The 13937-nt window shown below is 40.6% G+C and overlaps 1 protein-coding gene across 7 annotated transcripts in view; it reads right to left on the bottom strand.

Moving 5' to 3' along the window:
- Positions 1-541: 541 nt before the first annotated feature.
- AHCYL2 (adenosylhomocysteinase like 2) overlaps positions 542-13937 on the bottom strand; it is a 155860-nt gene continuing 142464 nt past the window's right edge. For 4 of the 7 annotated variants that reach the window (XM_069087195.1, XM_069087199.1, XM_069087200.1 and 1 more), the window contains 4 exons: positions 7399-7497; positions 5661-5729; positions 5474-5552; positions 4031-4155 (listed from right to left, as the gene is read on the bottom strand). In XM_069087195.1, coding sequence (XP_068943296.1) covers positions 4031-4155; positions 5474-5552; positions 5661-5729; positions 7399-7497 — 372 coding nt within the window. Of the gene's footprint in view, positions 3632-4030; positions 4156-5473; positions 5553-5660; positions 5730-7398; positions 7498-13937 lie in introns of those variants that run through there. The other 3 variants (XM_069087194.1, XM_069087196.1, XM_069087198.1) reach the window with 1 other exon arrangement.

Raw genomic sequence — 13937 nt, 5'->3', positions numbered from 1 at the left:
TAGCTTCAGGGTTTCCCTCTCACTTTCTCACCAGAGACTTCTCTCACCTGGGTCAGATTCCTAGTTGTCAGCAGCAGTGAATACAACTCAGAGGACTACGTGTTCCCCCGATAATAAGACCTATCCCGAAAATAAGCCCTCCCCTTACTGTGTAAGATTCCTCTAAAATAAGCCCTCCCTCCCCCGAAAATAAGCCCTATTGAGATTGCTACTGTAGTGAAGGTGATCCCCTGTGCTACACGCTACATTACGGTACCCTCTGTATGCACCGTCCCGTCCCCCCACCCCACCCCGGGTGAAACGCACGCTGCGCTCCGAGCTGTATCCAATCAGAGCTGCAGCAGTGAGCGCATCATCCTGTTCTTCCCCAGTGATTTGCTTATTGAATAAAGGTACATTTTTTTGTTCACATTTACCTGTTTATTAAAATTGCTGTCAATGTTCATTAAAATAAGCCCTCCCCTGAAAATAAGCCCTCTGGTGTTTTTCTGTCCAAAAAATTTAATAAGACAGTGTCTTATTATCGGGGAAACACGGTAGATCAATTTATGAACATTTTATTTGTGTTTTGAGATTACAGAGTAGTTATTGCTGATCTAATACAATCACTCAGACATGAAGATTTCCAACAGTCTTTTGGAATGATAGATCCTCAGAGATTTTATTTCCTTTTAGTAGAATGACAATAAGAATTAGATGATTATTTTATGTGATATATAAGTATATATATGTATATATATATATATATGAATTCAGAATTGAATGACTTGTTCACGTATAATTTGCTGGTGTTGCCTATTTTCCTTTCCTAATTTTTTAATTAAAAAGCTTTATGCAACAATGCATTTTGATTTCTTTTTAAAAATCACGACAGAGTTAATGCTGAGACAACCATAGGAGCATAGCAGCAAATCTGGATCTGTTGAGGGAGAAGCCAGCAGCAGAAAAAAGCTTTATAGGAGTGTGTGGCTATGGAGAGCTGTGCTCAGAAGTGGGAGAGGGAGGTGGGACATTCAGTTTTATTTTTCTTATTTAAAAAAAATATATAAATATCTACATAGAAGTTAAAATAAGGGCTAAGAATCAGTAAGTTCAGTGATGAGAACAGCACCTCCAACATGCTGGAGCCAGACACAGAACAAGGAGCTCTTTCCCCTGTTCCCAGACAATTGGACTGTGCACCTGAAGCAATGATCTGACAGGTCCCAAACTCAAGGTAGACAAAGGGTACTCCCAGACTCGAAACTAAGGGCACCTATTCCTGGTTTCTGTCTGGGGATAATGGGCCAGAGCTCTAGGAGAAGTTAAGACAGGTTATCTAAAACTCAAACTACTCTGGGAAACAGCATTGGCCACAACTTGGGAACCCAGGGCACCACCTTACTCATCTAATGCAATACATCTTTAGCAAATTGGGTAGTCCATAATCTTTAAGTTCCCTGTGGAAGGATCCATAAAGAGCCAGGCCCTGGAGAATAGTAGGCCGAGGCTTCTGATTTAAGGGAACATCAGAATCCAAGGTACCTGACTGATGGAATGGGCTCTGCCTGGGACACAAGGGGACCAAAAAGTACCCATGAAACATAGAAATGAGTAGAAGAGGAGAGGTATCATGGAGTAGGAGAAGAAGAACTGTCTGCTGAAGAATCTAGACATTTATGATCTTCCTTAGAGGGAAATGCTTCAGAGGGGATACCCTCAAGTAACAAGCGCATCAGTGGGATTTCTCCAACAATTGCTGATAGTACTCTTAAGGACCGGGGTTTGTGGATGAAAACCTAGCAAATATATTTTACAGAGGCAAATGGTCACTTATCTAAGCCTCTCCTCTCCATATCCCCAAAGTAAGGTCACTTCCAAGCTGGCCCTGAGGGTAAAAGATGAAGTTTACATAAGGCCTGAAGGGGTGGAGCAGGGCAAGAGAACTCGGTTAGTGTAGCCCTAGAAAACATGGCCTGGGACAAATCTGACCCCAACGACAAGAAGTAGTCCAGATGATGTTCTAAAACCAAATGGTTTATGATAGCTTTCTGGTTTCCAAGTAGTTAAAGACAGCTGGGGCTACCCCAGATCTCCAACATTAATCCTTGGCATCTACCTGGTCTCTTGGCTTCCTTCAGATCAGTCAGACCATTGCAAGACTCAGCCCAGTTCAGACCAGTACCAGCACTAGGCACTTCCAGGGAAGAACTAAAGCTGACTCCACCAATGGAATGAGTTACAGAGTCTGAGGATGCTTATCTTAATAAATTCTACTTGATATTAGGGTTGCCCCAGAAACCACACTGGATGATAGACAATACAGGATTTTTAAATATAAGTGGGAACTGGGAGAGGGAAAAGAGATGGAAGAGAAAGACAGGCAGAGAGATTTCAGCAGAGAAGAAAGGACACAAGTCAGATAGCAGAGAAACTGGATCTTGGCTCCACCAATGGTAATGGCCAGAGGGATAAAATGTTTGATGAAGTCAAACTAATCAAACTAGCTGTGATCTCCTGGACATATAAGCCCAGTGATACAAATAAAACAGCTCAGTCAGTTAATTAAACTGGAAATACCCCAGGAGATAGGAATTATTAGCCCCTTTCAAAAGTGTCCCAAATGTGCTAAGCAGCAGGCCTGGGAGCCTGTTCCATTTCTGAACTCCAAACAGACTTGAGCTGCCTGAGGAATGAATATTCTTTCTTTGCTCAATCTCAGAGGCAGTTCTGGGCAGCAACAAGAAGATGGGGAGAAACAGTCTTACAAATTCTCCTCCAAGATTATTCCAATTTTGCCTAGAGGGGCTTCCTGAGATGCAATCCAGCCATATGGCATGAGAACAGAGTGACAGACCCTTATGGATTTGGTTCCCACTTCCTGAACAGAACTTTGGTTGAGTTGGAAAGCTGGTTTAAAAAAAAAAAAATCCAAGCAATACCAGAGCTGCTGAGAAAGTCATGGAGGCACAGTCTCCTGAGAATCAATGTCCAAATGGGCATAAACATATAAGAAGGAGTCTTGGCTAAGGAAGGGGACCCCCAGTAGAGGCAGGTACAGCTGAATATTTGTGGGGTAAACTGAAGCTGTCACTCTTCCCCCTCAATAGCTTTGTTAGAGAAGGCAGTGATAGTGCTGGCCAAGGCTGAGGCCCTGGGGCCATGCTGATTGAGTGGTTTTCCAGAGGCCTCACCTGGGGAATGACAGGAGGGTCAGCTACTGAAGTTCTGTCACAAAACTCCCCCCAAAAAGCCCTAAGGGACAAAGACTCTGGAATCCCTGAATGGTAAAGGTACCCAAGACAACAGATACATGGCTGTCACAAAAAAACTCAAAATTAATGGAGAATGATGCTAAAGATGTGGGTGGGGGATGGGGGTTCCCCACTCCCTTTCTTCCTTCCTCCCAGCCCATCCTCTGTGGCTCTCACAGCCCTCAGGGCAGTAACCACACCATGGGCTGAGGCTGAGGGCACAGGATTCTAGTTTTTAATAAATAAATAATCTAACACATGGTCTATGGGGTGAGTATGGCGGGCAGCTCTGACCAGGGAAGCAGCTTGCTGGGTTTTGTCCTGTACAGTAGAGGAGAAAAGAATTGGGGTCCTGTTCCTTAAAACATCTTCTGGCTTCAGTTACAGGAACTTAATATCTAGAGGGAAAAAGAAACAAGAGAAGATGAGGCTATCAGGTAAGAGAAGCAGTTTGCCTGCTTGAAGAAATGGGGAAGCACAGACTTCGACAGAAATTAGATAAAAAGGTTCTTCCCAAGTGACCCAAATCTTATCTGGGGAGTGGGTAACTGGTTCCTTGTCATACCAGAGGAAATGATCCAATCTTCTCCATACAGAGAAATGAAGGGAGACTGGGGGTTTAGTACTGGAAGCATTCCCTGCAGGGTGCCCCTCCACAGGGAAAGCCTTAGATCAGTGCATGGTACAGGTGCCCCTTTTAGGGGTTATCAAAGTCTAGCAGAGAAGGTTAAGAACTGCCTCCTCCTTGCCCACCCAGAGGCTTCCCAAGAGCCTCCCTATACCATGGGGAGCCCAAGTCACCTGTAGTAGTTAGGTTTGAAGGGTCCATTCTTGTTGAGGCCCAGGTACTTGGCCTGTTCATCTGTCAGTTCTGTCAGGTGCGCGTCAAAGGTGGGCAGATGAAGACTTGCCACATACTCATCTGCAATGGGTCCCAGAAGTAGGGTGTAAGTCTGCACCTCTCCTTCCAAACCACCCTTTCCAATCCAATTCTAGGGATAGGAATACTATAGTTTCAACTCAGCCTCCAACACTACTAGTTAAGACCTTTGTTCTTAATGCTGACAGAGCCAAATATGGGAAGGTGTTGACATTTAGAGAAATGGTGGAGTCTAGGAACTAATGAAAGGACTGAGTCAAGGAGCCTGAGACCAAATATCAGTCTTGCCCTGGGTTTGATGGATAGCTCTGGGTAATTTGGTGGCACTATGGGCCTGCTTCCCCTTTTGTTAAATCAAAAAATGATCCTGGGGAGTTCTGGGAAGAAAAACTAATAAAGATAAAGGCTCCAAGTGACTCTGCTCCAAATTCCTCACTGCTCATCTACCATGTATGACAGATCTGCACGTCCACATATGCTGCTCATGTCATTTCATTTGGTCACCCCAACCAGATCACAACTCTGAGGACAGAGCCTTTGTCTTCCCCATCACTTCAGAGTGCTTAAGACAGTAATATATTCTTTTTTTTTTGGAGGGGCAATTGGGGTTAAGTGACTTGCCCAAGGTCACATGGCTAGTTTTTTTTAGTGTGTGAGTGTTAACTGGTCGTTTTTGAACTCAGGTCCTCCTGACTCCAGGGCCAGTGCTCTATTCACTGAGCCACCTAGCTGCCCCTACAGTAATATATTCTTGATTAATTTACTGGCAACTGTTTGTAGGGACTGGTAGAGAAAAGCAAAACCATTTCTTGACTTACTCCTTCACTTATAACTGAGCAACCTAGAAAAATACTGAATCCCTTTAGGTGCTTGAGAAAGGTCAGGTGCCTTTCAAAAATGAAGCTTCTGCTTCTCCTACAGGAATACTGACGATCAGAAGGTGCTGAATCCCTCATACAGACTGAAGCTAGAGTTGGGAGATGAGAGGGTGAGATGTTTAGTCAGAAAGAGGCTTGGTTTAAGGCAGATCAGGAGCCCAGGAGGAAGGGTTGGCAAAGCAGAGGTGACACTACAAGAATCACTTAAAGGTGGCCAGCATCTCCTTTTACTCTTTAAAGCTGTGGCAACAGAAACTACTCTGCCTACCACAAATCCTCCCACCTCCTCTTTACCCTTCTCTGACACTATCATGGAGGCACATGCCTCCATGGGGCATGGGGCATCTCAATGACCCAAAGTAGAGCAGAATTGAGGCGGCCCTGCTTGGCCATGACAAGGAGCTTAGCCACCCAGATCCTGCTTCATCTCTTCACTTGAGGCTGCTTTATCCAGGGTCATGCTGGATAGGACTCATCCTTACCCATTTTCTTGGGCAGCAGGTAGACATCCTGTTTATAGCGTCCTTCAGGGGCATTGTAGAGCTCTATCAAAGCCAGAGCCTGGAAATAAAGCAGAGAGAAGGTGATTCCCTAACTACTCCTACCAGGCCTGGGATCCCATCACCTACAATGTGGCAAAAAGACCATTCTCCCCTCTGTTGGCCTCACCTGAGTAGTGGCGGTGATGGAGAGCACAAATGTAGGCACTGTTGAGCAGCTCAGGTTCAGCAGGCGGCCCTAGGAAGCAATGCAGATGTACATGTTTTGGGGCAACCTCCCTTACCTGCAACTATATCTTTGAAGTGTGAAGGAAGGGGAAAGACTAGTCACAGACAAATATTTCACAACTAGCTGAGCTGAGTGGAAAAGGAGACTTGCTGGTAACCTGCCACAACACTTAGCACCATGCTAGGATATTAAAAAAAAAAAAACAATCCCCTTGTTGACTGTTGTTTAGGAACACTACCAAAATAAATCTGGGCAGAGGAATGAAGGTAAGAGGGCTAGTATTCTAGTAGTCTTGGACCAGCTGCCTGTTGGGGCTCTAGAAAGTTTTTTCTTGAATAGCCACCTTCCCACCATCTTCTTCCATCGTCCTGCTGAGTCTAAGCAGAATCTGACTATTAGAACGGGTGATTGTAGAGAATGAATGTGCCAGAAATCCCTTCCCCCCATCCCACTTTGTTTCCCGGGAAGCTTCACAACCTTTCTCTTCCACTCTGAGCACTAACAGTCAGGAACAATTGAAATGCTTGCTTTTGTCTTCAAAATTGCTAGGTGGGCCTTCCTAAGCCAACTAGAAATAAGTCACCAGATAGGGAATTGACGTCAAAGCAACATCAAAGGTACAGATTTAAATATTCTGTACTCCACTCATTTTGTGAAGAAAGGAAATAGGTAAAGTCTCCTTACAAACACCTTATTTTAGCCAGGAAAGTAGGATCAGATGAAGTTGGGCTAAGAAGGGAGAGGAGCCCCCACACTTCCATATTTCCAGACTTTTGAGTCTACAGATTTCAATGTTTTTAAATTTATTTTTGTAAATAACAGTAATAATAACAAGCATGCAGAACTCTGGAAAATGAAAATGCAGGGAAATGGCTGTAATACTCCTCACTATTTCTCTATTTCTTGCCTACGGTATCCAGAGCAAACAAGATTCAGGACAGGCTCAAGAAGTAACAGTAAAGCAGCCGGGAGTCTAATGCTAGAGGGAAAGGGGGTCAAGAAGGTAAGAGGCAGAACACTGGCCTGGGAATACAGGTGACAGAGATAAGAATGAAATGACTGTGGATTGGACAGAGCCCAAGATAGGGAATTATCACAATCAATCAACAAATAAATATTTAACTAAACTTTCAGCATCCCTATATTGAATAGTGCTACAGGGGCAGGGATGATATAGAAGATCAAGCCTATGGTTTTTACAGCCTGCCTAGCGTAGCCTTGGTTACAGCCAGGAATATCTACACTTCATGTTCACTAAAACGATTTAAACCTTCCCACAAATTACATTACTGAGAGGATCTCACAAAGTAGCTTTGGTTCTATCCATTAATTCTTTCTATGGCAATAGTCACTGTCTGACTCAACCTGCAGAGTGACATGAGGAGACAGGATAATTGGTGAAAAGTGCGGAACCAAAATAGGTTCTTAATTGCTGAATGAAAAGGCCTTTCACAATTAGAAATACAAGTCATGGGTAAAGTTCCTAAATTTCTGACTTAAGAAACTGGCACTAGGGAAAGGGTGAAAAGGAGGTGGTAGTCTTAGGAAAAACACTCTGCCTTACAAATATTTTGGCTTCGTCGGGGTTGGAAAGAGTCATTGAAGCCTTTTGTCAGGTCTAGCCCAGCTCTTATACCACTGTTCTGTCCCAGGGTTATAATCTTTCAGGCTTGCTTACCTCTGCCAGTAACACTATTCTCTTTCCATCTGGCCAGATTACATGATCAACTTGAGATCTCACCCGCTCCCAGGTCAGTTCTGGGGTACGTAGACTTGCCTGGAACACATGCAGAAAACATCCCATTAGCAAATCGAGTCCCACCACTGGGGATGAGGAGGTGCAAGGTAAATGAACATTTCAAATTGTAAAGGTAAAGGACGCAACCACTATGGCAGAGAGGGAGGAACTATCCTAGGCTGCTTGGGACTATTCTCTTTCAGGAGATTAAATCTAGGCCCAGTGAGAGCTCACTCAGTTTATCACACCCCAATCAATACTGAGCCTCCACTCTCTTTGGAGCACAGTCTGAAGTGCTATGGAATACAAAAAAGAAACCAGAGACATTGTTTCTGCCTCAAGGGAACTTAAGAATTTAGTTGGAGACAGAATGCACACACATGTGGAAAAAAAAACCCTTAAGAATACTTACAAGCAACATGCAAGTAAGGGCAAATTAGTACAGTGCAGCCTGAATACATAAATTTTTAGGGGACACAGAAGAAGAAAGGGACTAAGCTTGGTGGAATTAGTTAGAGAAAGATAATAATCCTACATATAGTATGCTATGGCTCATGCCTCTGTCCCCATGTCTCATTATTCTGGGATCCAACGTTGAAGGGATACCCCTTTACTTTTTTATCATATGTAAATGTAGATGTAGATGTAGATATATCTATCTAGATATCTATCTATATCTGTGTGTGTGCGTAAGTGAAACACATACACATCCATTTTTCATAACCATGTGTAGATATGAGGCTGCCCTTAGAGAAACTACTCAATGATAAGAGTAAAACTCTCTGTAGCTCATTCTTAATATCTGTATATTATATATTCAGAGAATGAGAAAAAAAAACATTAGTTCATTAGCAGAAGTAATCAGTTCAAAATTCACTAGCACAGACTTAAGATAATACAATTTTCTTTTTTCCATGTACCATCTTCCTCCTATAAGATAAAGATGAAAACTACCAAGGGGAAGGGAAGAGACCTCTGTCCCCAACTACCCACTGTTCCAGCAGTCAGGATATAAAAGGCCTACCCTTTAAAAAAAAAAAACGTCCAGTATTTTGGTTCATTTGACAGTTATATTATCATAGGCAAAAGTTTATTTAGGACAACCCAGGGGGTAATAAACACGGAATTTATTATGCTCATGAGTTGTATAAAACAACAATGTAAACCGATTTGAAAATAATTCGAATAAATGGATTATTAAAGGGAAAGAGAGGTAGTAGGATACAGTAGATAGAGAGCCAGCCTTGTTTCAAGTCCTATCCCTGTCATGCACTGGCTATGTGACCCTGGTTCCTGGTTAAGTCACTTAACTTCTCAGTGCTCCAAGCAACTCTTTAACACTCTAAGGGGAGCTGCTGATCTACATTGGTAGAGGCACAATTTTGGCCCAAACAAAACAAAAATCAATAGCAAGGTAGAGACAAACAGGATACAACCTTGGTCTCCAAGATCACTATGCTCAACCATAACCTGTCCCTTCCTGAATGTTTATTGATGGGTGCCCTGTTAAGTGCTCTGGAACAGCTTGAAAACTCTGGCATTTCATTTGTTGTTTGATTTTTTCCTAAACATTCTGATGCTTGAACTTTAGGGGCCCCAAGCTCCCCACCAGATTTTTATCTTGCCAGTTCCATATTTCATTTTATTTTTTTCATCTTTTATAAAATGATTTTTATTATACCCCAGTGAGGCAAAAGCAACAAAATACTCAGAGAGAGCATAAGCAGAGCTCTTCAGAAATGCAATTTCCCCATCAAGCATCATTATTATTCAGTCTGTCACCTGATTCTTCTGACATATTAATCATAGATTTAGAATGTGGAGCATATGGAGCATCATTGTATATACACAGGCAGAAGGATAGCCTAATAAACCTTGAATCCAGAGGTGAATATTATTTTCCTTTATTTATATAAAAGGATGAACCATACCAATATTAACCAAAAACATTTTTATATTATAATCAATTATTGTAAAACACAGTTGGTCTACTGGGGGTGTAACAGTTCTGTATTTTATAGAAGAACTAGAAAGAACCCTGCACAGTCCAATTATCTCCTGACAAGCCTGCTCAGCTAGCAGGTCCAGAGAATCTCAAGATTATCAGAGCAATAGCAGTTATTCACAGCAGCCAAACACCAAAATATTGAGCAGACTTCAGAAAAAAAGTCAAATTAGCAGATGAGAGAATGCTTAAACCCACTAACAAGAGTATATCATTCCATCTGGCAGGTATATTCCTATATGGAAGAAGTATGTTTCTACAGACTACCACAACTTGATAAGAATCTTTCTTGAGTACAATTTCCTTCGTGATGCTACTGTCTTTGCAAATTTTATGATAAATAATTTAATTTTCTTGAGTGGAACTACCTACAAAGAAAAGCATGTTCTGTGAAAATAACCTTCTCCAGCTACATAGAGATACTACTATTAATAGTAGTAGAATTAGCATTGTGGAATAAATAAGGATTTTATGATTTTGAACGGTGAGCACTGTTTTTCTCAGAGTCAAATCATGCCCTTGAGGATATAATGAGTTTCAAAATCTATGGCATAGCACACAGAGAAAATATAAAGCCACTATCCAAAACATTATGGTATCACAATTCTCACGCTGTCATGAACTTCTGACATTATGGAAATTTGCAACAGTTTTCAAAGTTTGCATTCTTGATGCCAATTATAGATTACATAAGTGCAATATGCTGTCCATAGGTGAAAGAGCTTCTATGAAAGAAATAAATAATCATGGGCCAAAAATTTGTGCTCTCTACTCTTTAGCCTTGAGGGTTCAGAGAACCAAAGCTTCTTGGAATGCAATCCATCTTTTTAAATATCATCTCTTCCTTGTAGGCTGCCTCCCCCTCCTAAAAATGCACTAATCACAATTCTAAGTATAAAGTTCTGTGAATTTGTACAAAATAAGTCTGGCAAAGATGTCAAGTCATATCCATAAAACTATGCAGAAGTAAAAGTAAGAAATTTCCCTTGTAATCATTCCCCAATTGATAAATGGTCAAAAGATATGAACAGGCAGTTTTCAGATGAAGAAATTAAAGTTTTCTATAGTCATAAGAAAAAATGTTCTAAATCACTAAATGCAGAGAAATGCAAATCAAACAACTCTGAGGTGTCACATCATACCTATCAGAATGGCTAAGATGACAAAACAGGAAAATGATAAATATTGCAGAAGATATGAGAAAACTGGGAACTCATGTATTGCTGGTGGAGCTGTGAACTTATCCACTTATTCAACTATTCTGGAGAGCAATCTAGAACTCTGCCCAAAAGGCTATAAAACTATGCCTACCCTTTGTCCCGGCAATACCACTTCTAGGTCTATATCCCAAAGGGATCATACAAAAGGGAAAAGGATCCACATGTACAAAGATATTTATTCTTTTTTTAATTAAATTTTATGTTTGTTTTTAGTTTACATCATTCATTTCCACAAGATTTTGAGTTATAAATTTTCTCCTCATCTTTCCCCTACCCACTACCCCAAAACAGTGATCCCACTGTATACCCCCTCCCACAATCTGCACTCTCCTATATCCTCTCCCATTCTCCCTCCAACTTTCCAGTAGGGCAGGATAGATCTCTGTACCTCAGTGCCTGTATATCTTATTTCCCAGTTGCATGTAAAAAAAACATTTTTTTAAACATTTGATTTTAAAACTTTGAATTCCAGATTCTTTCCCTTCCTCCCTCATCACCCACCCTTACTGGGAAGATTACAAAGATATTTATAGCAGTTTTTTTTGTAGTGGCCAAGAATTGGAAATTAAAGGGATGTCCATCAATTGGGGAATAGCTGAAAAAGTTGTGGTATATGAATGTGATGGAATACTATTGTTCCAAAAGAAATGATGAGCAGGTGGACTTCAGAAAAACCTGGAAAGACTTACATGAACTGATGTTGAGTGAAGTGAGCAGAGCCAGAAGACCATTATACACAGTAACAGCAACACTGTGCAATGACTAACTAAAGACTTAGCTCTTCTTTGCAATGCAAGGACCTAAGATAATTCCAAAAGTCTCAAGATGAAAAATGCTATTCACATCCAGAAAAAGAAAAAACTATGAGTCTGAATGCAAATCAAAGCATACTATTTGCTCTCTCTCTCTTTTTTTGTTTCTTTTTCCTTGTGGTTCCACCCATTAGTTCTAATTCCTTACAACATGACAAATATGAAGATGTTTAATATGAATGTATAAATAGAGCCTATATCAGACTGCACCCATCTTGGGAAAAGGGGTGGGAAGGTAGGGGGAGAAAATTTCGAACTCAAAATCTTATGGAAGTGAAAGTTGGAAATTGAAAATAAATTAATTAATTTTTTAAAAAGAGAGAATCAGAAACATCAGAATTTTATAATCTAGTGTTTGATAAACCTGAAAATCTATAAATATCAAGTAAAAAAACTCTCTATTTTATAAGAATTCTTGGAAAAACCAAAAAGAAAAATTAGGCTTAAATCAATACCTTCCACTGTATTTCAAAATAAATTTTTTTTAATGATTAAAAAAATTCCTTTGTAAGTCAATTACTGGGAAGCAGCTAAAGTATCAAGACAAAAAATATGGAAGCTGGCACAATATTTATTTATTGTTGGTGATGTAGTAGTGCCCTCAAAACCAGTAGATACTTACCCTATCTTTTATTCTAAGAGGCTGTTTATATTCTGGTTTGGGTTTGCAGAGGAAAACTATATCTGGTCCAAGCTTTTTTTCAGTTTGGTAGAAACCCTCCTATGAGGCTAAACAGAAAGAAAAATTCTAGGAGACTATAAGGGTATATTGGAAAGAACCTTGAAGAAAGCCATGATCTGGTCAGAGATCTTTGGATAATTCAAGGTTAATCTTTTTTTTTTTTTTTTAGAGAGGGGAAGGTAGGGCAATTGGGGTTAAGTGACTTGTCGAAGGTCACATGGCTAGTTTTGTATTAAGTGTCTGAGGCTGGATTTGAACTCAGGTCCTCCTGACTCCAGGGCAGGTGCTCTATTCACTGTGCCACCTAGCCACCCCTCAAGGTTAGTCTTAAGCAATAATAATAGGTGTTATGTAAATAGCATGTTAAGGTCTGCAAAGCACTTTATATCCATTATCTAATTTGATTTTCACAAAAACCTTGTAAAGCAGGTACTATGGGAGAGTTATCCCACTTCACAATTTAGAAAACTGAGGCTAAGAGAGGCTAATTGACTTGCCTTTTGTTAGTTACTAAGAGTCAGAGGTGGGATTCAAATTCAAGTTTCTGCTGACTCCAAGTCCAGCATTCTTTCCACTATAGTGAATACTTTTCACTTAGTCTGTCTCAGTTTCTTCACATTTAAATATCATTTCATGGGACGGTGTGGAAACTTCTTAAGGGTTTCAAAGAACTCCTTTCTCCTCACCTGACTGAATGATTTCCTAACAGGATTCAAAGCAAGACTACTCCCTCCTTTTGGGATCTTCTCATCTGGGGAATAGCTAACCAGAATGATTCGGGAAGGAATTTAGTAAGGGCTAATATGGTATATGGGCTCCTGTGTGTTTTGTGGAGCTAGTGGTAGGGGGCAGATAATTTAATTATCTGACCTTTAACAAAGGAATTATATGGCATACAAAAGAAACTAGCAAGAAAATCAAACCAACTAAATTAATAATTGGAACATGATGAGAGAGCTCAGTGGAACTGTACCACTTAGGCACCCCAGAGATAGAAGTAGGGCTTGGTAAAATGGTTTTCCAGATATTTTTATTTTCTTTTCAATGACCAATGAGTAGAGAAGAGAGTTCTACAAAGCAACCTGAATAAAGAAGATATTATCTAACTGTTAAGGAGAAGGACTCTCAATACATCAATAATTCCTTGCTAGGCAATACTGATGGACAGAGTATCCCAATGGTGATGAGAGTTTTTCCTGAGTCAGCTGCTTACAGAGTAATACAACTGTAGAAGAAACAAGCAATAAGAATTTAAAGACAAAGTAAAAGTTACACTTTCACTGGCTCTGACAAATTTAGAAATAAGTATATTGCCACCTCTTAATTCACTATTATGAATAAAACAGTGAGACCTGGTGCTGTGTCTGAGTAAACATAATTAGAATGAATAGTGAAGAAAGAGGACCAGGCTGATACATTTCCCAGGTCTGATGAAAATACAATACAGAAAGTAACACCACCATGGTTATAAATACACAGGGGCCTAGTTAACATAGTAAAGAGAAAATTTCTAGAGGGTGACTCAGTAGGTCAAAGGTTAAAGAGCCAAAATGATTAAGTCCCTTCTAAGATCTGCATTTACAGGAATAGAGATGTAAATCTCAAGTATGTGATGGGAAAAGGCTCCCATGTGAAATACTTAAGTTGGGAAGAAACCATGTAACATTATAAAGCACAAGGTTGGGGCGGCCAGGTAGCACAGCAAGTAAGAGCACCGGCTCCACTGTTGGCATGACTTATGAATCGAATCTGGGCTCAGA

The sequence above is a fragment of the Petaurus breviceps genome, unplaced genomic scaffold (assembly GCF_028583685.1).
Source record: "Petaurus breviceps papuanus isolate PSGF00001 unplaced genomic scaffold, PetGlider_PUasm1.0 181, whole genome shotgun sequence".
Taxonomy (NCBI): domain Eukaryota; kingdom Metazoa; phylum Chordata; class Mammalia; order Diprotodontia; family Petauridae; genus Petaurus; species Petaurus breviceps.
This window is presented reverse-complemented; position numbering and strand designations above follow the sequence as displayed.